Source organism: Scomber scombrus, chromosome 15 (genome assembly GCF_963691925.1).
Source record: "Scomber scombrus chromosome 15, fScoSco1.1, whole genome shotgun sequence".
Taxonomy (NCBI): Eukaryota; Metazoa; Chordata; class Actinopteri; order Scombriformes; family Scombridae; genus Scomber; species Scomber scombrus.
In genome coordinates this window covers 591,637-618,293 of record NC_084984.1, presented here as the reverse complement: position 1 = coordinate 618,293, position 26,657 = coordinate 591,637, and the positions used below count along the sequence as shown (strand labels likewise).

At 36.8% G+C, this 26,657-nt stretch overlaps 2 protein-coding genes across 2 annotated transcripts; both read right to left on the bottom strand.

Moving 5' to 3' along the window:
- Positions 1–1,634: 1,634 nt before the first annotated feature.
- On the bottom strand, positions 1,635–16,359 carry LOC133995659 (septin-5-like). The gene is made up of 4 exons (XM_062435136.1): positions 16,329–16,359; positions 13,583–13,649; positions 2,298–3,439; positions 1,635–1,642 (listed from the first exon to the last, which is right to left on the bottom strand). The coding sequence occupies exons 2-4, from the start codon at positions 13,591–13,593 to the stop codon at positions 1,635–1,637; spliced, it is 1,161 nt and encodes a 386-aa protein (XP_062291120.1). The 5' UTR covers positions 13,594–13,649; positions 16,329–16,359.
- A 1,284-nt stretch (positions 16,360–17,643) lies between these two features.
- Positions 17,644–26,654, bottom strand: LOC133995658 (septin-1-like). The gene is made up of 4 exons (XM_062435135.1): positions 26,635–26,654; positions 25,150–25,216; positions 22,952–24,389; positions 17,644–17,664 (listed from the first exon to the last, which is right to left on the bottom strand). The coding sequence occupies exons 2-4, from the start codon at positions 25,158–25,160 to the stop codon at positions 17,644–17,646; spliced, it is 1,470 nt and encodes a 489-aa protein (XP_062291119.1). The 5' UTR covers positions 25,161–25,216; positions 26,635–26,654.
- Between the last annotated feature and the right edge of the window lie 3 nt (positions 26,655–26,657).

The window sequence follows — 26,657 nt, the reverse complement described above, 5'->3', positions numbered from 1 at the left end:
TAAATAATAATCTGTGTTTCTGTTGATCTATTTCTGAGAGCGGGACCTCAGTCTGAGAGCTCGTAAAGTTCTTATTTTTAGTCTTTAGTGCCATTTTCATGAATGGAGCTTCTCCACAACCTGCCGGTCGTCTGACCTTATTTGGTATTTTGGGGGCGTTATTCATGTTAATTTACTATTCTCGGGAACGTGCGTTCATTTAGAACAGGTGGGATTCATCATGTTTACGAAGGTCATTTACGACTGTTTCCTGGTGATACGAGTGTTTAGTGAATCCGACATGGCTCACTCGTAAATTCCACCTCACGAGAAAAGTACGACAGATCTAAGAAGAAAAATACGAACATATTCTTGCATCTGGCCCAATTACAAGAAAACTACAACTGAGATCATTTTATCTGCTGTTTAGTTTTAGTTTTATTTAGTTTTCCTTTATTACAAAACTCTCTTTTTTTTCAATTAACTAAATAATTTTTTCACTGCTAGTTTTAGTTTTAGTGAACTATTATAACCGTCGTAGTTTAGAGGGGCTGAGCAGAGCTGGCTCAGCAGGAGCAGCACCAGGTGAGTTGATTAGTACAGCTGGGTTGAGTTGACTAATCAAGCTCTCCTTTCTCACTGTAAGCACCATAAGCACCATGAAAACTAAAGAATCAAACAGAAGAAATACAAAATGCTTCTCTGTAGATTCACAAATAATTCACACATAAATCATGTTCACATATTAATCATGTTTACACCCAATACAAATAATTGTAACCAACTAATAACAATGAATTATGAAATAAAGTGGTTTTTAAGCTTTTATGACAAGTGTATCACATGTTCCTTTTAAATGAAATACAATATATTGTAATTGTTCACATAAAGAATATATTAAACAGAAGCAAATACAAAACCATATAATCCTCCCTTTGGGTGTTCCCACACCTCCAATCAACCCAAGTCCTCATCAATTAGCATTTAGCATCATTCCACAGTGATTATACAGATATAATATGATTAACATAAGGTATTTGAAGTCAGTTATAAATGTAATGTAAGCATGGTAAAACTCAGGTCAGCACTTGCCTGCGTTGTGCAGTTGTGTGTAAATTAAAACAAAAATCTGAAATATATCAAAAATACAGTTTTTATACATGTCAAAAATATTGCATGTAAAACAAAACTATTGATCAGTGATATTTAAACTCCATCAAAATATAAACAAAAGATATGCATCAAAACTTAAAGTCAAAATAAATGTAAGAAATAGAAACAATTAGATTGTGTGAACATGGCAGAGAAATGTCCATCAGGTTTCTATAATCCCCTACTCCAACTACTGAGAGCAGGTGTGTGCTTCTTGTTTCTTGGTTACTGAAGTGCAGCTGAACACACTGATGCTGTGTTTGGATCTGATGACTGAAGCTGAGAGCAGGAAAGAGGCTCAACTATGACAGGAAGTGATGTAAAAACAGAGTATTGATAAGAAGAAAAGCAACAGCTGCTGTTACTGTGAGACAGATTGTGGCTCTGCTTTGACTGATGTGGATCAACTAATGATTCCTCTGTAATCTGAACAGTGACCAGACGTCCATAATTAAACATTAAACTACAAGAACAAACAGCAACAGAGCTCCTGTTTCTCACAATCACACACCTGAAATTTAAGAGAAGATTCAATTCTTTTCTGATGGAGATTTTACATCAACATTGTAATTAAAAGGATTATAATGAAATAATGTTTGTGATGTTTAAACATTTGTATGAACAGTGTAGATCTTGTTGTCTACTCAGCTGTCTGATTTTGTTCATCTACAGCGCTGTTTATTTAACTACTATACCAGTTGCTCTTAGTCTACCAATCATGTACTCCAGCCCTCCTCTGGTTCCTTCATCCTGACGACTCCTCATCTCCTCCAGCTTCTTCACCTTCTCTGTGTCTCTTCTCTCCTTCATCTTCTCAATCAGGAAGTCCAAATGGACATAAGTGGATGCTGAATTATCATTCAGGGCGATCTTCTCCAGATTAACAACATGTTGGTAGGACTCATCCAGCAACTTTATCTTCTCTGCTGTCAGTTCTTCCATCACTGTGTCAACATTTTCCATCAGGCTCTTCTTCTTTTCTTTTTCTGATTTATTCTCTTCATACTTTTTTTTCATATCTTGTAGGGTCTTCTGAACTTTCCTGGTCTTGGTCACATAAATCCACTCCTCTTTCACATGATCTAATGCAGGACACTTGTTGGTACATGAAGTGCAGGAACCGCCTTCCATGACTTCACATAATATGGGACTCCAGGTCATTGTACATCCAGGATAGTGACAGTTCTCTAGACAAACATTACAGGTGACAGCTGCTTTATATAAAAGAGGTGGAACGTCCCACATCCCCCAAAACTTAAATCCACCCCACATCCCACCATTGACAGGCTCTTTGTCTTTGTAGACCTCATCAACTTCTACAGTGAACTTCTCATTCTTCATCTCTTCTTCATGTTTCTTCAGAGCTTCTTCAGTCTGTTGGATCTCTCTTTCTTTTACTTCAATCAGCTGAATTCTTTCTTGCAGGTTTTGGATGCAGGCTGTCAGTCTGATCCGTGAGTTCAACACTTCAACTGTTGTCTTCAGCTTCTGAGGGTTAGATTCTTTCAGGAAGTCTGTGAATTCTTTCATTCCTGCCTCTGTTAGCCTCCATGCATTCTCTAAAGGAAGCTTGGTTTTCTTTGTTCTCTCTTTGTTCTGACAGTTATCAAACAGGAAGTGAACTGTTTCATTCTCTTCATCTTTGGCACATTTAATATTTGCAGCTTCAAGTGCTTTCAGAGCATTTTTAGGAGTTAATCCATTAGAGTTTGTGATGAGAGGTACAATGTTCTTCTCCATGTCTTTCCCAAACAGAGACGTCACTGAATCAAAGACGTACTTCAGTCGATCACTCACTCGATTCTCACTCGCCTTCAGCACCAGACCCACTGCAGAAAGTTCATGAACTCCATCGTCTGAGCGGAACAAGTCAAATAATCTTTGACTAACGATGATATCTAGTTCGATCCCTCTGGTGTCTCCGAATCCAGGAGTATCGATGATGGTCAGAGAGTAAGGCAGAGTTTTATCTTCATAACCAAAGATCTCGTACACGATCACATCTGATGTCTGACTCTCTGACTGACTTCTCTTCTCATCTTCTACGATCTCAAACCAGATGTTGTCCTCAAACTTCACTCCCATGGTGTAGTTGACCAGAGCGTTGATCAGAGCAGATTTTCCTGTTCCTGTTTCACCTACAAGTAAGATGGTTCTGTTTGTCTTGTTCAGGTTTTTCTCTCCAACAGTTTTTCTTGTCAGAGTCCCAAACTTCTCTTCCTTTGGTCTCAGCTTGTAGACAGCAGGAGATCCTGAAGAGATCAGAGTACTTTTGGAGATGATGTCCTGGTATCTGGATGAGGCATTACTGGTTGGGAAGAAAAAACAGAAAAAAGTAGACTATAGTTTAATTTGAATATACGTTTTATGAACAGATGTGTATCCTTCCCTTGCAATCCAAAATAATTAAACATTACATTTTTTTTTTATTATATTATATTTCTGTCATAAAAATGTATCTAATCAGAAAAAACTAAACAATCAACAAACATCCAGGCAATAAAGTTTCACATGATGATTTTGATGACTAAATGAGCTGTAAATATTTATAAATATATAAAAATATTCCACATAAAAATAGAAAATAATTTACGTAATAAAGTAAACACTAATGAACTAAAATTACTGTTAATAGTTTATGAATGTGATTTCTCTGTGATGCTGCTCAATGAACAACATGGACTCTCTCTCCACCTGGTGGAAAAAATGAGGAATTACTCAATTTAACTCTATTTACACACAGAGACAGTGACAAGTGACTGGTGGTCACACTTTTTTACTTTCAGACAGGAAGTGAGTGATCTGAAATTGATTGTTTTTAAAAGATGTGGACTGTCTGACTCCACCTGCAGGATAATGTGAAACTTTACTACCTTGATGTTTGCTGATTATTTACATTTTTGTTGTTGATTTTATTTGTTTTCCATTATTTATATATATATATATATATATATATATATATATATATATATATATATATATATATATATACGTATATATGTATAATTTATTGTTTCTCTACCATGCAGATGTTCAGTTTTTAGAATTTAATATAACTTGATAAAGTCTCAGTTTCTAGTTTGTAGATGAGTACTGCAAGACACTTGAAGTGTGCACTGTTTAAACACTTTGGTTCCCATCTTGTGGTCGGCGCACAGTGGATGGCTGGCATGGCGCATGTGTCTTTGTGAAACATGGCTGACTGAATGTAGCTGTTGTGCTATTCTCAATGATGCAGCACCAACAAGTTTTAGTTTTATGAACAAGTGCCGAACTGGTAAGAAAGGCGGGGGAGTTGCTGCCATCTTTAAATCTTATTTCAATGCAAGGAAATTACATTAGGTGATTTTAGGTCTTTTGAATATCTCTGTTTTTTTATTAAAAGGTGATCCAAAAGTTCTTTTTTTAATCATTTATAGACCTCCAAGATACTCAGGAAAATTCATTGATGAGTTTGCTGAACTGCTGTCAGTTATCTGCACTGACTACAACTTTTTTATCATAACGGGATTTTAACATTCACTTAGACAATAACATGGACAGTAATGCCAAAGAACTCTCTGCTCTACTTGACACTTTTGGCCTCTTGCAACATGTGAAAGGACATTTCTTCTGTTGATGTTTGACTTACAGATCATTCCAAATGTTCAGTTAACCTCTGTGTCTGTTAGGAGAAGGTACATGAATGAGAATACCAGTGCAAAGTTTATGGAGGCTATAGCTATGTCACCAACTGTGAGTGCAGAGTCAGTAGATGAACTCCTGGATAATTTTAACTTGAAAATCTCAAATGTCATGGATGCTGTTGCACCTATTAAAACTAAAACTAAGACAACCTTGATCAGACAGAAAACACAGTGGAGGAACACTATGATGGTAAAGGCTTTAAAAACAGAATGCAGGAAAGCAGAGCGTAAGTGGAGAAAAACTAAACTTCAAATTCACCTTGACCTCTACAAACAAAGTCTTTGTCATTTTAACTATGAGTTACTCAAAGCTAGACAGCGACACGTTTCTGAAATTATTAATAAGAACATCAACAACACTCGCACTCTGTTTGCTATGGTTGATAAGCTTACAACCCCCCCTAAACAGATAGCTCCAGAACTCCTTTCCACAGATAAATGCAATGAATTTGCTTTTGAAATATGAAATATCAACACAAATCAACAAAACAATAAAAAGACGCAATCCCTAAGACTTCCCAGGAATAACTCAACTGCGATGTCAGAATGTAAAACAGTTGACCAAAAAACCATAGAGGAAACAGTTCAGCATCTAAAACCATCAACATGCTGTCTTGAACCAATGCCATCAGACTTTTTTAAAAACTATTTAAAACTAACAGATTTGCGACAAATAATAAATAGCTCACTTCAATCAGGCACGTTTCCTAAACCCCTAAAAGTAGCCATTAAGCCACTCTTAAAAAAGAGAACGCTGGATGCTTCCATGTTAACCAACTACAGACCTATCTCAAATCTTCCTTTTACAGCCAAGATCGTTGAGAAAGTGGTTTTTAATCAACTCAGCAATTTCTTGAACTCCAGTGGCCTTTTTGACAAATTTCCATCAGGCTTCCGACCACATCACAGTACAGAAACAGCTCTTATTAGAGTGTTAAATGACATAAGGTTAAACACTGACTCAGGCAAGGTTTCAGTTCTGGTCCTGTTGGATCTCAGTGCTGCGTTTGACACTGTGGATCACAGTTTACTGTAGAACAGGTTGGAAACTTGGGCAGGACTCAGCGGAACAGTCCTAGAATGGTTCAGGTCCTACTTGGAGGAGCGGAGTTATTTTGTGACCATTGGAAGTTACGAATCCGATCGAGTGGCTATGACATGTGGAGTTCCTCAGGGGTCGGTTCTTGGACCCCTTCTGTTCAGTCTATATATGCTGCCTTTGGGTCAAATTCTGCAGAACTCTAATGTAGACTATCACCGTTATGCAGATGACACGCAGATATACCTAGCACTGTCCCCGGATGACTACAGTCCAATACAGTCATTGTGTCACTGTTTAGAGCAAGTAACAAATTGGATGAACCAAAATTTCCTTCAATTAAATCAGGACAAAACTGAGGTAATTGTTTTTGGCAATAAAGAGAAGAGGATTGCTTTCAGTAAACATCTCGAGTCACTCTCTCTAAAAACTAGCGACCAAGTCCGAAACCGTGGCGTGCTGATAGACTCAGATCTGACCTTCAGCAGTCACATCAAATCAATCACCAACACAGCCTTCTATCAGCTTAAGAACATATCCAGAGTGAAGGGTTTTATGTCTCAAACAGACCAGGAGAAGTTGATTCATGCTTTCATCTCCAGTAGACTCGACTACTGTAACGGTCTTCTGACTGGACTCCCACAAAAAAGCATTAAACAACTGCAGCTCATTCAGAACGCTGCAGCCCGAGTTTTGACCAGAACAAAGAGATCAGATCACATTACTCCAGTTCTAAAGTCTTTACACTGGCTCCCAGTCAGCTATAGAATAGATGTTAAAGTTCTGCTACTGGTCTACAAATCACTGACTGGTTTAGGTCCAGAATACATGAATGACATGTTAGTAGAATATAAACCCAGTAGAGCTCTGAGATCTACTGACTCAGGTCAGATAGTGGAGCCCAGAGTTCAGACTAAACATGGTGAAGCAGCTTTTACACAACTGGAACAAACTACCAGCAGAACTGAAATCAACCCCAACTGTGAATATTTTTTAAATCCAGGTTAAAAACACTTCTCTTCTCCTGTGCTTATGATTGAGCTCTTATTTCAAAGCACTTTAAATTTTAATCTTTCATTTGCACTCTGTCCTTTTAATGATTTTAAAGCAAATCATTATTTTCATGCTGCAATCTTATTTTTAATGCTCTATTATAGTATTTTATTTCTCTCTCTTTCTATGTTTCTATTTTTATTTCTCAAATTCCATGTTTTTTTTTTAATTTTTCTGTTAAATGTTTGTTTTATGTAAAGCACATTGAGTTGCCACTGTGTATTAAATGCGCTATATAAATAAAACTGCCTTGCCTTGCCTCTGTTAGTTTCCCTCGGCGCAGTTATCATTTTCTCGCTCTGCGCTCACATTGTCTAAATAGCAAATGCACTTGCACCGGTCTGTGCGCCTATAGACGTGTTGGTCTCTAAAGGAGGTCTGGTCAGGCGCATTGGTGACACATTGCTATTTTGAGGCAGAGGAAAGCGATTCCTCTACTGACCAAAAAAAAAACAGGTCTAAAGTCACTGGCGCATATGTCACTGTTATTAAAATCCGCCATCAAACTAACAATCCGCAAAGGTGACAGCAAACCTGGATATTAAAGGGAATAGGAGATGACACTCTGATTGGTTTACTGCGCGTTACTCCCAAAACACGCCTATGATTAAAGAGGGGACTTAAGTCCAACCCTTTTGGACCATGCCACCGGTTAAAATAACAAAAGTGGATTTGGACACGCCCAAAAGGCACTTGCGACACGCGCTTCACACCATGCGCTATAGATCGTTAAAATAGGGCCCTTGATCCTTCTTGTAATATCAGGTCAGTGTGCTCAGGTTTCCTTCAGTCCACATCAGCTGTGGCTCCATCTAGTGGTCACTACAGAAAACATCATTATCCAGAGTGGATGTAATATTCTTCAGGATATGTTCATTATGATGCTGTGAGCTGTGTTTTCTTTGAGTCTCTGTCAGACTTGCTGCTCAGAATAAAGTCAAACAGACATTTAATGAACAAAGTTCAGCAGAAGCTTCAACAGACTCAGAAAGCAGCTGATGATCCAGTGAAGACACTCTGAGCAAACTGATTTCATCAAGCTCACATTTTATTCATCATTCACAGAAAAATGATTTCATGAATAACACAATATACTGCAACCACTCAAATATCACTGCTTAGAAAATAAACAACATGAATGAATACAAGTGTTCCCACATGGCCTGTGTGATCTGAAATATTAAACTCATCATTACAAGCTGTATGATTCAAATACACGTGAAGAAAATCTGATCAAACAGAAGCAAATACAAAACCACATAATCCTCCCTTTGGGTGTTCCCACACCTCCAATCAACCCAAGTCCTCATCAATTAGCATTTAGCATCATTCCACAGTGATTATACAGATATAATATGATTAACATAAGGTATTTGAAGTCAGTTATAAATGTAATGTAAGCATGGCAAAACTCAGTTCAGCACTTGCCTGCGTTGTGCAGTTGTGTGTAAATTAAAACAAAAATAAAAAAATATCAAAAATACAGTTTTTATACATGATAAAAATATTACATATAAAACAAAACTATTCTTCAGTGCTATTTAAACTCCATCAAAATATAAGCAAAAGATATGCATCAAAACTTAAAGTCAAAATAAAAGTAAGAAATAGAAACAATTAGATTGTGTGAACATGGCAGAGAAATGTCCATCAGGTTTCTATAATCCCCTACTCCAACTACTGAGAGCAGGTGTGTGCTTCTTGTTTCTTGGTTACTGAAATGCAGCTGAACACACTGATGCTGTGTTTTGATCTGATGACTGAAGCTGAGAGCAGGAAAGAGGCTCAACTATGACAGGAAGTGATGTAAAAACAGAGTATTGATAAGAAGAAAAGCAACAGCTGCTGTTACTGTGAGACAGATTGTGGCTCTGCTTTGACTGATGTGGATCAACAAATGATTCCTCTGTAATCTGAACAGTGACCAGACGTCCATAATTAAACATTAAACTACAAGAACAAACAGCAACAGAGCTCCTGTTTCTCACAATCACACACCTGAAATTTAAGAGAAGATTCAATTCTTTTCTGATGGAGATTTTACATCAACATTGTAATTAAAAGGATTATAATGAAATAATGTTTGTGATGTTTAAACATTTGTATGAACAGTGTAGATCTTGTTGTCTACTCAGCTGTCTGATGTTGTTCACCTACTTTATTTTATTTTTATCTGCTTTACCAGCTGCTGTTAGTTTACCAATTATGTACCCCAGCACAGATTTTGTTCCTTCATCCATTCGACTCTTCATCTCCTCCAGCTTCTTCGCCTTCTCTGTGTCTCTTCTCTCCTTCATCTTCTCAATCAGGAAGTCCAAGTGGACATAAGTGGACACTGAATTAACATTCATGGCGATCTGCTCCAGTTTAACAACATGTTGGTAGGACTCATCCAGCAACTTTATCTTCTCTTTTGTCAGTTCTTCCATCTCTGTTTGAAGATTTTCCAAAAGGCTCTTTTCCTTTTCATTTTCTGCTTTGTTCTCTTCGTACTTTTGTTTCACGTCTTTCAGGGTCTTCTTCACTGTCTTGGTCTTGTTCACATAAATCCACTCCTCTTTCACATGATCTGATGCAGGACACTCATTGGTACAGACAGTGCAGTAATCATCTTCCATGACCTCACACCATGAAGGACTCCAGGCTAGTGTGCATCCAGGATAGTGACAGTTCTCTTCACAGATGTTGCAGGTGACAGCTTTATTGTCCCACCAGGAATCAATGTTTTCTTTTACTGTCTTAATCTCTTCAACTTCTACAGTGAAATTTTCATTCTTCTTCATCTCTTCTTCATGTTTCTTCACAGCTTCTTCAGTCTGTTGGGTCTCTCTCTGTTTTAGTTCAATCAGCTGGATTCTTTCCTGCAGGTTTTGGATGCAGGCTGTTATCCTGATCCGTGCCTTCAACACTTCAACTGTTGTCATCAACTGTTGAGATTTAGATTCTTTCAGGAAGTTCGTGAATTCTTCCATTCCTGCCTCCGTTGTCCTCCATGCATTCCCTAAAGCAAGCTTGGCTTTCTTTGTTCTCTCTTTTCTCTGACAGTTATCAAACAGGAAGTGAACAGTTTCATTCTCTTCATCTTTGGCACATTTAATGTTTGCAGCTTCAAGAGCTCTCAGAGCATTTTCAGGTGTTAATCCATTAGAGTTTGTAATGAGAGCGACAATGTTCTTCTCAATGTTTTTCCCAAACAGAGACGTCACTGAATCAAAAATGTACTTCAGTCGATCACTCACTCGATTCTCACTCGCCTTCACCACCAAACCCACTGCAGAAAGTTCATGAACTCCATCGACTGAGCGGAACAAGTCAAATAATCTTTGACTGACTATGGCATCTAGTTCAATCCCTCTGGTGTCTCCGAATCCAGGAGTATCGATGATGGTCAGAGAGTAGGGCAGAGTTTTACCTTCATAACCAAAGATCTTGTACGTTATCACATCTGATGTCTGACTCTCTATCTGACCTCTCTTCTCATCTTCTACGATCTCAAACCAGATGTTGTCCTCAAACTTCACTCCCATGGTGTAGTTGACCAGAGCGTTGATCAGAGTAGATTTTCCTGTTCCTGTTTCACCTACAAGTAAGATGGTTCTGTTTTCCTTGTTCAGGTTTTTCTCTCCAACAGTTTTTCTTGTCAGAGTCCCAAACTTCTCTTCATTTGGTCTCAGCTGGTAGACAGCAGGAGATCCTGAAGAGATCAGAGTACTTTTGGAGATGACGTCCTTATACGTGGATGAAATGTTACTGATTGTGAAGAAAAAATAGAGAACTGCTTAATACACATATAATCTTTATTTAGATATATGTACCTTTCCCTTATTGTACATCAGCAATTATTTTCTATTTGTAGTTAAAAGTAATACAAAATCATATTAAATCGAAGTAAAGTGTTATATTTGCTGATTTCTAAATTATCTTGCAAAGCAAGAGAAAAGCACAGCACTGTTACTTGTTTGTCGTGACATTACAAAGAAACACTGTACAGCTCTTTTTATTGATCTTTAGAAGGCATCTGATACAACCAACCATGCATTACTTTTAAAAAGGCTTCATGGTATCAGCTTTGATGAAATTGCTTTCAGATGGTTTTAGAATAATCTCATGGACAGACAATAGTGTATTACTATACAAAATGTCACATCTGAACTTAGTGTACCTCAAGGCTCAATCCTGGGTCCTATTATGTTCACCCTGTGCATATATGTTTGTTTTTTTTCTTCATTAAATGGGTGTAAAGCTAATGTTACTGTTTTATACTGTAATGCTGATACTGATACATTCTGCTGTTAAATCTCTTCAACACTGCTTTACCGATCTATAAGTTGCATTCAATAACAATAAATTAGTTTTTAATGCAGACAAAACTACATTAATGCTTTTCTCCAGAGCCAAACAGATAAATTATAATAATATCATCTTAGGGCGCGCAGGTGGTCGAGTAGTTAGAGTGCATGCCACATACACAGTTGACCCCGGTTCGAATACTGCATGTCACAACCCCCCTCGCTCTCCTGTTTCCTGTCTGTCTACTGTTAAATAAAGGTGTCTGTGCCGAAGAAATCTTAAGAAAAAATAATAATAATAAATAAATAAATAAATAAATAAATAAATAAATAAATAAATATATATATATCATCTTAACTGAAACAATACAGTACAAATATTGAAAGAGTCACTGTAAATAAGTTTAATATAAGTTGGAATCTGGATAGATAACCTTTAAATATCATGATTAATCTGGCGAGCAAAGTAAGAAACAAAATGGTATTGAGGCAACTTTTCTATCATTATTACATTATGATGATATTTTATTCATGCGTGCTTCAGCTTAAACTTGGACACAGTTTACCATTCAGCATTAAGATTTATCACTGGTGGTATTTACAGTACACATCACCATGAGTTGTGTGATGAGGTGGGTAGCCCACTCTCTCTCTGTAAGGTGTGGTTAACACTGGGTTTCATTCATTTATGAAGCCATTACTGGCCTTTTAACTCCTATAACATCACTTTATTGTTGTTTTAATGTGGGCTCTTATCATACACACTCAGGTTATTGGACTACATCGCAGGGGACAGCTGTTTTTTACTGAACTTGGAAAATGTTCCCAGTTTCTCACACTGTGCATTGGCAAACTGGAATAACCTGCAGAACATTATAACGCTAAACAAATGTTTATCCATAGCACAATTAAAATGTTTTATTTCATCTTATTTTATTTCCAACTGCTCCTGTTTATAGCTGACTCACTTTGTTGTAAGTTTTAATTGCTTAAGGTATAATATGATAGTATTTCATTATTTAAAATCCAAAATAATTAAACATTACATTTTGTTTTGATTATATTATATTTCTGTCATAGAAATGTATCCTTCTGTTATTTATAGTATTTTTGACTGTGATGAAAGCACAGCTGTGTAGAAATGTTACTCTGTTGTCAGTACTAAAGGCTGCAGATCAATCAGTCTATTCTGTCCCTGATGTGAGAAACATGTGAATCAGCTTCACATCGCTGGACGACGCCTGCAGAAGCCTTTTCTCAGAGCCTTTTATCAGAGGCCTTCTGATATTCAGCTGCACTACATAAAAATGAAAGCTGTATGCTATGGAGGACCAGAAGCAAAACCAGCAGCCAATCACAGAAAAAAAAAGATTTTTGTGTTTGGTTTTTATTTTCGGCACCTTTTAGTGAATTGTGTTAACAGACCGATTAGCATTACTAGCACTAAGGATATATAGATGTTGAGCTAGCCGAACGACTAAGTTGCTATGTTGTTGCCATAGACGGTTGCTATGCTGTTGCTATAGATGTCGTTTTGAGAGGCAGTCTGATTGGATGCTAAACAGCCAATCAGGAAAGGAGTTGAATGTTGCAGCCTCCCACAACGACACTGGGTTGCGTCTATAGCAACAACATAGCAACTTAGCCGTTTGGCTATCTCAACGTATATATATCCTTAGTGCTAGTAATGCTAATCGGTCTGATAACACAATTCACTAAAAGGTTGCCGCAAATAAAAACCAAACACAAAAATCTCTCCTCATCTGAGACTGTGTCGGAGGTTTTTTTTCTGTGATTGGAAGCTCAACAGCCAATCAGGCTGCTTCCTCCCCTCCCAGTCTGTGATTGGCTGCTGGTTTTGTGGACGCTGTGAGCAAGCGTGCCTGGTGCCTGACATCGCACAGAGCAGAGTGCGTGTTCAGATAAGTCTCACTGCACTCTCACTAATGTGGCACAAGTATAACATCATAAAAAGCAGCTGCAATTTTCACAATGGGACTGTTTATGAGTCACATTTTTAAGATTTAAAAAAATGTTCAGGCGAGAAATCAAACATGTCGATTCCCCATATGCGGCCATTTTATCCAAATAACGCCTGTTTGTAAATCTGCTGCAACGTTTTCATACATGTGAAAATCTGTTAGCGTCTCAGCTGTTAACCTCTGATCCAACTCTCAGATGATGAACCGGTCATCTGAGAGAGAAAATGATCTGATGAACTGATCTGTGCAGCGTTGCTGTGATTTGCTGCTAGCTCTAATGAGTCACATTTTAATATACACACACACACACACACACATACACACATACACACACACACACACACACACACACATTGTATCTCTAACAGTATTATAATGGTTATTTATGATCATGTTACTCACCACTGGGCCATGATGCTATCTGGCAGAGAGACTCCACACGGTGAGGATGAAACAGGTGTGTTGGTATCTGTGTGGGACAAAATGAAAAACTATCATAAAGTGAAATAAAGGTGTGAAGAAGCTGCTGGAGAAAGTTTCAGTGCTGCACATTTTGAGCAATGAGCCGCTCGGCCAACAACGTCTCCTAGAAATGATCTTTGTTTGCTGCTAAATGGAAACAGCATATATGTTCTGAAGGAAATGTCATGCTGCCTGGATGAAGCTTTTATATCAACATCATGAGGAAATGTTGCTCATTAAGGTTTCTGCAAAGTCAAGCTGCCTGGATGATACTTTTAACTACTTAACTAACATGCAAGTTTTTAAAACTTCCTAAAGTTTATTGATCTTGTGGAGTTTCAAACATCACTTATAATCAATCAATAAATCAATCAATCTTTATTTGTATAGCGCCAAATCACAACAAAGTTATCTCAAGGCACTTTACACATAGAGCAGGTTCTAAACCGTACTCTTCAAGTTTTAATTTATAAAGAGACCCAACATTCCCACATGAGCAAGCATTTAGCGAAATGAATGTATGAAGCAAGAAATATACATTTGTGTCTGTATTTATTCATATATTCTGATTGTGAATTCATTATTTAGTAACCCAGAATATGATCAAGATGTTTTTTGAAAAATGGAAATTGTTTATTAGACTGAATTTTTCAGAAATTGATATGATGTAACTCATATCACACCGGATGCTCAGGAATAATCTGCCTCTCATGGAAATGAAGACAAATTCTGTTAAATATGAAATGTGTTTGAAATGTGTCTCTTGCTGACAGACAGATTCTCTCTTACATTTAATCTGTAATCCAAAGAGTTTTGCCAACATAAGTTCTGCAAAGAGCTCTAGTAGGCTTCAAACTTTCACTTTTGATAAAGCTTAGGGTTCACTCACACTAGGCAATCGTACCGTGCCGTGATTATTTGGCTAGTGTGAGGTCAAGTGTACCGTGCTTGAGTACGGTACACTTCCCTGGTACGGTACGATTGGAAGAGGTGTACTTAGGCATGTTACACTTGGTCACACATGCGCACTAGATATTAGTTTGCATCCAGCGTGCTGCGTGGACTTCATTACATCTGCTGCACCGCTGCTACCACAATTATGAAATGCTAAGTTTATTATCTGTGACGCTGTGACCCTCATAAAAGTAATATTTTACTGATCTGCATTATATAAACTAACAACATTCGTTAAAGTCATTTGGTGACTTCTAAGTCATTAAACTAAGTCTTACTTTTACTGGAGTAAAGAGTTGAATCAGGACGTCTGCTTTTACACAAGTATCTAGTACTGCGTACTACACAGGCAGGACTCAGAAGAGCAAGCTTGCATTTTTTAATCATAATGCGCTGTGTTAATTGATCGGCTGTGTGCTTGAGTACATTTGGGTTTGAGTAATGTGAGTGCGGGCCAGCGGGGGACAGGGGAGGGGGCACATCCGTGCTTCAGCACGGTACGGAACAACTGGCCCTAGTGTGAGTGCGCCCTAAAAGTTAGGGCTCCAGCTCCTAGTTTATGCTGCTATAGGCTTAGACTGCCGGGGAGAACTCCCTCTCTCCCCCTCCTCCCTCTCTCAATACATTTACATTCATGTACTATTAATGCATTCACTAACTTAAACTTCTTCCCCAAAGTTCTCTGTGCTCTCTGTCTCACAGGTGGATGCAGAAGCCTGTGGCCATGGACATCCAGGTGCTGATAGATGGCCATGCGTGCTGCTGTTATTATCATCAGTAGTCATACTCCTATTTTCAGTGTTGCTGTTACTGTCTTTCTCTCCTCTCTCTGTCTTTCTCGGTCAACCCCAACCGGTCGAGGCAGATGTTCTCCCACTGTGAGTCTGGTTCTGGTTCTGAGGGTTCTTCCTGTTTAAAGGGAGTTTTTTCTCTCATGTGTGAATGTTGGGTCTCTTTAAATTAAACCTGAAGAGTTCAGTTTAGACCTGCTCTATGTGTAAAGTGCCTTGAGATAACTTTGTTGTGATTTGGCGCTTTATAAATAAAGACAAAAAAATTGACTGATTGAATATATAGAGAAATATCATCAATTAATGAATAGTGGAAGAGGGGTACGATTAAATACGTTTTTACTTCTTTCTACTCCTTCATGTCATGTGTTTATATAGGAGTTGGTTTATTTATTTCACAGTGCATATATAATAACAAAGCATATATGCTGGTTAAGGTATAGACCCAGAGTTACTATCAGCTACTGTAATCCTGACATCATGATCCTGAGCTGACAGTTGTTTAATGATGCTGTTTAGTGCCAAACGTCTCTGTCTGTCTTTAGTCATATTACAATGAACTCTACAACAGGCTGATTAATATTGTCACAGATATGTTCTTTTAAAACTTGGGTTTCTAATAATGAGAGAAAAAATGAAATCTCTGTCATATAATTCTTTACTGTCATACCTGATGTCTGTCCTATCTGTATGGTGAGACTCAGCTTCTCCCCTGAAGGATTAATAAAGTATTTGGTCTTGTATAACATTTTCAATATTATTATTACAGTGAGAACTCATTTACTGGAAAAACACTTAGATGTCAGCTTTTTGGTTTTTATTTTCATTTCACTACATGTTATTCTGTGACATTATTATTAGAGTTTCCTTCCTACAACATTTCTTCCCTAAAATCCTGACACTGAAAGTATTTCATGATTCTTCTTTCAAAGTTTTCTTACCTGTGTTGTTGACTTGAAGCTCTGAGATGCTGAGGAGAAAGAGCAGAGAGGAGTCAGAGCTCAGAGCTTTATATCAGCAGAGAGGAAGCTGGTCACATGATTTTACAGAAACAGTCTCAGAGACACAGAAAGAAACAGAAAGATAAATAGATAACCCCCTCACCCCAAACCCACCGCAGTTTGGGAACAACGTGTCAGGTCCGGCTGAGTGAAGACTTTCGTCTTTACTCATCTCCTGACACTGCAGAGCTCTGTGGTGGAGAGCGAGCGAGGGGGGGGTCACTTTGTTTAAGATTGTGATCATTTTTGGATTTTCAAAAACCTCTCTAGTTTTCACATTATGGTTTCAGGGATCTTAGAACAGTGAGGATGGCACATTGATCTTGATGAATATATGAAGAATATATGTAACCTTTTTTAATAAACTTAATCTTTTATTTTGATTCTCTTTTGTCTTTTTAATCTTTTTTAACCTAGTCACTAACTCATTTTGATAAACCTGTTCTCTTATTCTGCTTATTTATTTAATTATTTATCTATTTCATTATTTATTTTTTGCTCATTTTATTTAAACTTTTAAAACTTCTTATTTTCTCTTGCATCAATGGTTTCAACTTTTGTCTTTTAATTTGCTCTTTGTTTTTCTTCTTTTTCTTCATGGTGTCACTTCTGTTTTATTATCAGCTTGTCAATCAACTAATTGTAAAGCACTTTTAACTACATTAGCCTGTATGAAGGATGCTGTATAAATGAAGTCTGATTGATTGATTGATTGATTGATTGATTGATTGATTGATTGATTGATTGATTGATTGATTGATTGATTGATTGATTGATTGGGGAATATTTCACTTTTTAAGTTACATTTGTACCCTTTTACTCATTTACAATAAAAAAAATCAACTAATACATGTACATTGCTTCACAGTTCTACAAATAAAACCTTTAATTTGTTGAGTAATTAAATTCTAATTAGCTTTGTGTCTGCACTGTTCTCTATTTTCTATGTCAGACTGAGGAAGGGTCTTTGTGGCTGAAGCTTCACTCTGATACTATGACCATCCACAGTGCTGGAAACTTACAGTGGTCTACTGACCTCACTTTTCACAAAGGAGGAGCTTGCACAGATTTGCATGTGTAGAAAGAACAGCAACATTCATAAAACAGATCCAAAGCTTTTGACATCAGGAATCTGGAGGTGACTGTTGGTAAGAATAAGTTCCCTGTTTTCTTCAGTCTTGTCTCAGGGGTTTCTATTTGCAAAATCCCACATGTGACTAACAGGTGGCTGTTCTGTGCAATCTTTTTGGTTAGGTTACGTGATGGAGAAGTGAGGCTGCAGGGAAAAAAGAAGAAGAAGAAGATTGTCACAGCAAAGTCTTAAAAGGTCAAAAGCAAAGAAGTTATGTAAATGTGTAGAAATGCAAAACAATTATATTATTCATACTATACATGCTTTTTGAAGTTTAAATTATAGGACAATATTCAGTCCATGTAATAAGTTTGTGTATGCTCATTCTTGTTTGATATACATAATTTATATGCACTATAATATAGCATGGCATACTGAATAGGCAAATAGTAGTAACAGTGTTTTCAATAGTAAATTCAACAGGGTTTGTGTTGAAATGAAAAGAAATGCGAGAGTGATCAGCAAAGTGACAAAAAACTACAAATAGAGAAGAAAGTAACTGAATAAGGATTTTGATGGAATGCAGCAATACATGTGTGTGCAATGTGTTGTAATTCTATAATAAGTGTGAAGGAATGAGGAGTTAATAAATAGTTAGCTAAATAATGAGACAGAAGTAATTAAGTAACAATCATGCAGTCATTTAAATTAACATTAGGTGATAATCAGCTGTGGTTATATGTTTAAAACTATACTTATTACTACTGCAGTTCGCTACACATGTCAGAAATTAAGTAGTGGAAAAAGCTGGTTTTGTATAGATATTGTTTAGTACTAATGAGTATTGATTAGTTTTTTAAAAATAAAAATACATTACTGAATTCTCAAACTGAATTGAGAATACGGAATAATCTCCTATGAATGTTTTGGTCTCAATCAGGCATGAAGTTGTTTTATTTTTCCTGTGTTTTTCAGGTTTTTACTGGAATAAGCTGACTTAACTTCTACATTCTTCAGTATTCTATATTCTGACTAATTTCTGTAGTCTTAACATTAATTTTAGGCCTTAAATTGCCAGATGAACTGTTTTTCATCAGTAGATAGCATTTTTGCTTTTATTTAAGACCTTGTTAAAAGATGTTAGTCATTTTCAAAGAGGAAGTTGGAAAGTTTCAATATGACTGTCTGATTTATTGTTACACATTTTTTTTTAAAAACAACAACACACACACATTAGAGATTGATCAGCACACCCAGAGAAGTCAAGAGAACATAAACGAAGAAATGAAACTTATAGCAGACACAGTTTGCAAACGTATAAGGTCAGTAATCAGTGATTAAGAATGATTGTTTAAATCATTAGCATTATTAGTAGTAGTAGTATTAAGTTATAATTTGTTATAAATCAGAAAGGTTAAATGATCAATAAAGGCCATGTGTCATTTTATTCTTAAACAAAAATCAGCCAGAACAATGGTAAATGTAGAGAAGGGTCTGTAAATAATTGTGAAAAATGCCCATATTTGAAAAAAAATAATAACATAAGGAGGAGATGAAAATGAGCTGCATCCCAGGTGGAGGCATAGAAGTGTGAAGAATACCCTTATTTGGAGATATAAATATTGCAGTATATTTCTGAATCAGTGAATTATGTCACACACTCTAAAAAACGCCCTAGGGTGGAGGAACTAGGAATACAGATTGGGGATGATGTTTGGTAGGAGGGCCTCAGCAGGACTAGATCTTGCAGGATCCAGGATCTTCTTCTATCCAATTTAAGGTGATGCAAAGGCTTCTTCTTCTTTTTTTTTTTAAACTAAATTTCACTGAATCTTTAGTACCATTACCTTTCTACGTAAACAATGTAAATTGACAGAAGGCTCTCTGACCCACCTTTTTTGGACATGTCCACAACCAAAATCATTTTTGGTGTGACACATTCAAGTGGTTCTCTGACATGTACAGCTGTGTGTTTGAACCTGATCCAAAGATTGCACTATTTGAGTTTTCTCCCTCCCTATGAAAACCACAATGTCTCTGTGCAAAGCACCATTATGTATGGAATGGTAATCCAAAGAAAGCAATTTTAAGACTCTGGAAGACAGATACTGTACTCAGATTAAGACCTGGCTAACAGAGCTCACTTGTAGCCTATATTAAATAGGGAGAGAGGTCAGTATGGCATGATGGACAGAGTTAATACATTTTCAAAAATATGGCAACCATTTCTGGAATTACTTGTCGAACATGATGCTTAACCAGGCCAACAATGAAATCACCAAACTGCACCAAACTTTATTAATTGCTTTGATATCATTCAAAGTACGTTATTTTCTGTAAGGAACTTAATGTGTGCAGTGGAAAAACAATAACATGGCTATACCACTTATAGACAAACAATCAATGAAGTAACAAGTCACATGTTTGCTTAAAATACATAATACATAATAAATTATCAATAATCACAATGAACCATTAAACATGAGGTTCCATCAATTAAAACTTTAAAAGAAAAGTACAAAGAAATCACTCTGAGGCAAATGATGATTTGATGAAGCACATTTTTATTGAATATAATTCATCAGTTCAAATGTAACTGTGCATATAATTTAATGTGGAACATCACAACAGTCAAGCACTTGTAATATTAAGACATCGACTAACAAAAATCTAACACAAAGTAAATGAAGCAACGTTTCTTTAATTGTCAGATCTCATGTTAAACTAGAAACAAACTATATTTATTGAAACTGTTGGAGGAGAGCAGAGGTCAAAAGTTCTTTCTGCACAAAGAGAGACAGACTGAGAACTGAGAGGATGATGATGACTCTACTTCACACACTGACAAACCACTGGAGATGAAACTTTGATATATGCATGTGTAATGCACTGTGGTTAATGGTGTTGAGTTCACTGTGTAATGTTCCACTTTTAACTCTATCAGTTAAGCTGTTGCTTAGCGAGGACGGACCTGCACAGATTCTCAGATTTCAGGATCTTGGGTTTTGCTTTACGCACTCTTGTGCCTTATTTGGTACTATGATTTGTGATAATCGTGTATTTTTATATCCTTTTTTGGTATTATCTACTTACATATAACCAAGGAAATGTTTTGAATTTATAATGTGTATCGTGTGCTAATTTCTTCAGTGAAAACTAAAGAAATTAGCACACGAAGAATAGTGAAGACTTTCCTCAGCAGCAGCTGTATGAAAGGAGATGTAACTATGAGGAAAGGTCAAGAAAAAGGTTTTTGTTTGGTTTTGGGGAGTTTTTTTGTTATTTTGTTGTTGTCTTTTACTTTTGTTGAATTTTTGAGCAGATTTTTTAGCTTAGTACATTTGTATCTTTTCAGATGTATTTAGCTTTTTGTGCTGAATAAAAAAACATTTGAAAGACAGAAACTTATCTTTTTGGTCTTTTTTGTTCATCACCCTAAGGCTCTTAAACTATATTTTTGACAAGGTGCCTTGCTTTTAATAATTCTCTAATAAGTTATTAATGTTAATCTGTGTCGCTCAGCAGAGGGACCATCGGTAGTTACATCAGGACAGGGGCCTCTGCGTCAGAGAGAAAGCCTGATAGGCAGAAGGTAGTGTAGAAGTCTTACTAACTTGAGCTGTGCATCAACACTTGTGAATGGTTAAATAGCACCAAACCAGTAGACTTCACTGGACTGTGGTCTAGGCTCCTAAGCAGTACCAAGCTTGACACTCTTTAAACTGTGACTTAATCTATAAAATGTAAGCATGAGACACAATTTATAAAACTATATCATTAAGCTTGTAGATTAATGTGAAAAAGAAAACTATACCTGGTAGGGAGTAGTCATATACTATATGTATATATTTCAGTACTGCAAAACACTTGAAGTACTACTTGAAGTGTGCACAGTTTAAACACTTGATCCTTCTTGTAATATCAGGTCAGTGTGCTCAGGTTTCCTTCAGTCCACATCAGCTGTGGCTCCATCTAGTGGTCACTACAGAAAACATCATTATCCAGAGTGGATGTAATATTCTTCAGGATATGTTCATTATGATGCTGTGAGCTGTGTTTTCTTTGAGTCTCTGTCAGACTTGCTGCTCAGAATAAAGTCAAACAGACATTTAATGAATAAAGTTCAGCAGAAGCTTCAACAGACTCAGAAAGCAGCTGATGATCCAGTGAAGACACTCTGAGCAAACTGATTTCATCAAGCTCACATTTTATTCATCATTCACAGAAAAATGATTTCATGTAGAATAACACAATATACTGCAACCACTCAAATATCACTGCTTAGAAAATAAACAACATGAATGAATACAAGTTTTCCCACATGGCCTGTGTGATCTGAAATATTAAACTCATCATTACAAGCTGTATGATTCAAATACACGTGAAGAAAATCTGATCAAACAGAAGCAAATACAAAACCATATAATCCTCCCTTTGGGTGTTCCCACACCTCCAATCAACCCAAGTCCTCATCAATTAGCATTTAGCATCATTCCACAGTGATTATACAGATATAATATGATTAACATAAGGTATTTGAAGTCAGTTATAAATGTAATGTAAGCATGGCAAAACTCAGTTCAGCACTTGCCTGCGTTGTGCAGTTGTGTGTAAATTAAAACAAAAATCTGAAATATATCAAAAATACAGTTTTTATACATGTCAGAAATATTGCATGTAAAAGAAAACTATTGCTCAGTTCAATTTAAACTCCATCAAAATATAAACAAAAGATATGCATCAAAACTTAAAGTCAAAATAAAAGTAAGAAATAGAAACAATTAGATTGTGTGAACATGGCAGAGAAATGTCCATCAGGTTTCTATAATCCCCTACTCCAACTACTGAAAGCAGGTGTGTGCTTCTTGTTTCTTGGTTACTGAAGTGCAGCTGAACACACTGATGCTGTGTTTTGATCTGATGACTGAAGCTGAGAGCAGGAAAGAGGCTCAACTATGACAGGAAGTGATGTAAAAACAGAGTATTGATAAGAAGAAAAGCAACAGCTGCTGTTACTGTGAGACAGATTGTGGCTCTGCTTTGACTGATGTGGATCAACTAATGATTCCTCTGTAATCTGAACAGTGACCAGACGTCCATAATTAAACATTAAACTACAAGAACAAACAGCAACAGAGCTCCTGTTTCTCACAATCACACACCTGAAATTTAAGAGAAGATTCAATTCTTTTCTGATGGAGATTTTACATCAACATTGTAATTAAAAGGATTATAATGAAATAATGTTTGTGATGTTTAAACATTTGTATGAACAGTGTAGATCTTGTTGTCTGCTCAGCTGTCTGATGTTGTTCACCTACTTCATTTTATTTTTATCTGCTTTACCAGCTGCTGCTAGTTTACTAAACATGTGCCACAGTGTATCTGTCACAGTTCCTTCATCCCGACGACTCTTCATCTCCTCCAGCTTCTTCACCTTCTCTGTGTCTCCTGTCTCCTTCATCTTCTCAATCAGGAAGTCCAAGTGGACATGAATGGATAGTGAATTATCATTCAGGGCGATCTGCTCCAGATTAACAACATGTTGGTAGACCTCATCCAGCAACTTTATCTTCTCTGCTGTCAGTTCTTCCATCTCAGTTTGAATAATTTCCATCAGGCTCTTCCCCAACTCACTTTCTGACTTCTTCAATTCAAACATTTTTTTCATATCTTCTTTGGTCTTCGTGACTTTCCTGGTCTTGGTCACATAGATCCACTTCTCTTTCACATGATCTGATACAGGACACTTCCCTGTACATGAAGTGCAGAGACCTCCTTTCATGACCTTGCAATCTCTAGGATACCAGGCCACTGTGCATTCAGGATAGTGACAGTTCTCTTTACATCTGTTACAGGTGACAGCTCCTTCATAAAACCATAACCCCCACATACCCCCATTGATGTCTTGTTGGCCTTTGCAGGGCTCATCAACTTCTACAGTGAACTCTTCATTCTTCTTCATCTCTTCTTCATGTTTCTTTAGAGCTTCGTCAATCTGTCGGATCATTCTCTGTTTTTTTTCGATTAGATCGACTCGGTCTTGCAGGTTTTGAATGCAGGCTGTCAGTCTGATGCGCTTATTTATAACTTCCACAGTATTACTCAGTTTTTGAGGTGCAGTTTTATCTAGAAAGTCTTTGAACTGATTCATTCCTGTTGTTGTTATTTCATCAGCACGTTTCAGGTCTTCTGTGTCATCTGTTCGGTCTTCAGTCTGGCAGTTATCAAACAGGAAGTGAACAGGTTGATTCTTCTCATCTTTGGCACATTTAATATTTGCAGCTTCAAGAGCTTTCAGAACATTTTTAGGTGTTCTTCCATTAGAGTTTGTAATGAGAGGTACGATGTTCTTCTCAATGTCTTTCCCAAACAGAGACATCACTGAATCAAAGATGTACTTCATTCGATCACTCACTCGATTCTCAGTCGCCTTCACCACCAGACCCACTGCAGAAAGTTCATGAACTCCATCGTCTGAGCTGAACAAGACCAATAATTTTTGACTAACGATGTCATCATGTTCGTTCCCTCTGGTGTCTCCGAATCCAGGAGTATCGATGATGGTCAGAGAGTAGGACAGAGTTTCATCTTCATAACCAAAGATCTCGTACAAGATCACATCTGATGTCTGACTCTCTGTCTGACTCCTCTTCTCATCTTCTACGATCTCAAACCAGATGTTGTCCTTAAACTTCACTCCCATGGTGTAGTTGACCAGAGCGTTGATCAGAGTAGATTTTCCTGCTCCTGTTTCACCTACAAGTAAGATGGTTCTGTTTATCTTGTTTGGGTTTTTCTCTCCAACAGTTTTTCTTGTCAGAGTCCCAAACTTCTCTTCCTTTGTTCTCAGCTGGTAGACAGCAGGAGATCCTGAAGAGATCAGAGTACTTTTGGAGATGATGTCCTGGTATCTGGATGAGGCGTTACTGGTTGTGAATTTTTAAAAAAAGAACAGTTTAATACACATAACATTATTATTTATGTCATTATTTATTTATATGTATTTGTAGTTAAGAGAAATATAAAATTAAATGAATTAACTATTTTTAATAATTGCTGATTTGAATGAAAATTGTGTATTTGTGTGTGTGTGTGTGTACAATCTGAAATATTTAAACATTACATTTGGTTTTGATCAAATAATATTTCTATCATAAAGTTGAATTCTTATATTATTTATAGTATTTTTGACTGTGATGAAGACACAGTCGTGTAGAAATGTTACTCTGTTGTCAGTACTAAAGGCTGCAGATCAATCAGTCTTTTCTGTCCCTGATGTGAGAAACATGTGATTCAGCTTCACATTGCAAAAGCCTTTTTACTCAGAGGCCTTCTGATATTGAGCTGCACTACATAACAATGAAAGCTGTATGCAGGTCAACAACAAGAGAAACATGAAAACATCAGAGCAGCAGCTGTATGACTTTATCAGAGTGCTGTGTAATATTCCTTTAACAGACCTGAAGAGACTGAAAACACATCTGGAAGCTTCCTGATTTTACAGTCAGGTTAACATACTTAACATTCTTTTATGTCATTTCTAACATCTCTATAATACTTTAATATTCCTACAGTAACCTGACAGTGACTATTGTTGTGTTTATGTCTCATAAATTCATCCAACTTTATCTCAGTCTGAATTGATCATAAATACCAACATTATTTATTTATGGTCATGTTACTCACCACTGTGCCATGTTCCTATCTGGCAGAGAGACTCCACACGGTGAGGATGAAACAGGTGTGTTGGTTTCTGTGTGGGACAAAATGAAAAACGATCATAAAGTGAAATAAAGGTGTGAAGAAGCTGCTGGAGAAAGTTTCAGTGCTGCACATTTTGAGCAATGAGCCGCTCGGCCAACAACGTCTCCTAGAAATGATCTTTGTTTGCTGCTAAATGGAAACAGCATATATGTTCTGAAGGAAATGTCATGCTGCCTGGATGAAGCTTTTATATCAACATCATGAGGAAATGTTGCTCATTAAGGTTTCTGCAAAGTCTCTAAATGTTGCTACTGAATGTAAATGTCCACTGACACATTTAATATGTGAGTATTTCAATGAGGCTTCATGTTACAGTGAGCCTGTAAAAAGAAATCATTCTATGATGAGACAAACTTACCAAAGAGTCTCTATATGGGTTTAGTTTACTTTGTTCAAGTCCACATTAGCATCACATGCAGTGTGCACATTGGAAGTTATTGGTGTGTGTAATCATTCCTCCTGTCCACACTGGCTGTGACCTGATTCCTTCCTACAGATACTCAAATATCACACATGACTTCTGTGAGAAAACACAGTGTAAAGTTGAGCTGAAGCTGATATAAAGATGTGAACAAACCAAAGTTACAGCTCTGTAATTCATGTGTGTGTTGTGGTTTGTGCTGAGCTGCAGTGGAGGAACAGTAACACAGAGAGGGAGTTTAGTACTAAAGACATGTGGAAGCTTCTGAGAGCCTCTTGATGCTCAGACAGCTCTGTCTCATTAACCACTAAATCATTTGGATTTGTTCACTGTGTGAGAGAGAAGGATCTGCTGAAGAGCTCCTGTGTTATTATAAATATTAATGTTTAACTTTATTAAACTAGACAGTGCTAAAGAGAGATAACTTTCTCCACATTAACAGCTATAAACTACTAAAATGAACTGAACACTTTTCTGTTTGGATGTAAGCTAAAGTGAGTTCAGAACTTGTGATAAATGTTTCAGTTGAGTGAAATAAATGTGTAACAGCATGTTTCTCTGACAGTAACGTCTAGCTCTCAGTCAGTGACAGCAGTAATCTTAGTGAGTAATAATACTACAATGAGTAGTTAACATTAGGTTAGTAAAATCACTTAATTATTATACTTTATTTATTCACTTTGTTTCACATTGAATAACCAACAGTTTGATATTTAACCTCCAGTTAAATCCAAATTTCATGTCATATTTAACTGTTGAGAACTGGTTTGTTATATTATAAGTTTATATTGTGAGTCCAGTTACTATAAGTGTGTTAGTTCATGATCAATCCACAGTTTCATGCATTCATATATCAGTATATATGTATATATTATTCTGAGAAAATCATTATTACAGACAGTAATGAATATTTTTCCTACAGCGTTTGTTTCCTAAAATCCTGACACTGAAAGTATTTCATGATTCTTCTTTCAAAGTTTTCTTACCTGTGTTGTTGACTTGAAGCTCT

Excerpts from the sequence above, each read along its gene's own strand:
- LOC133995658 (XM_062435135.1), bottom strand. Across the intron at positions 17,665-22,951 it reads ATAATTCACTATCCATTCAT|CCTCACTTCTCCATCACGTA; the intron begins GTCCACTTGGAC and ends TTTTCCCTGCAG.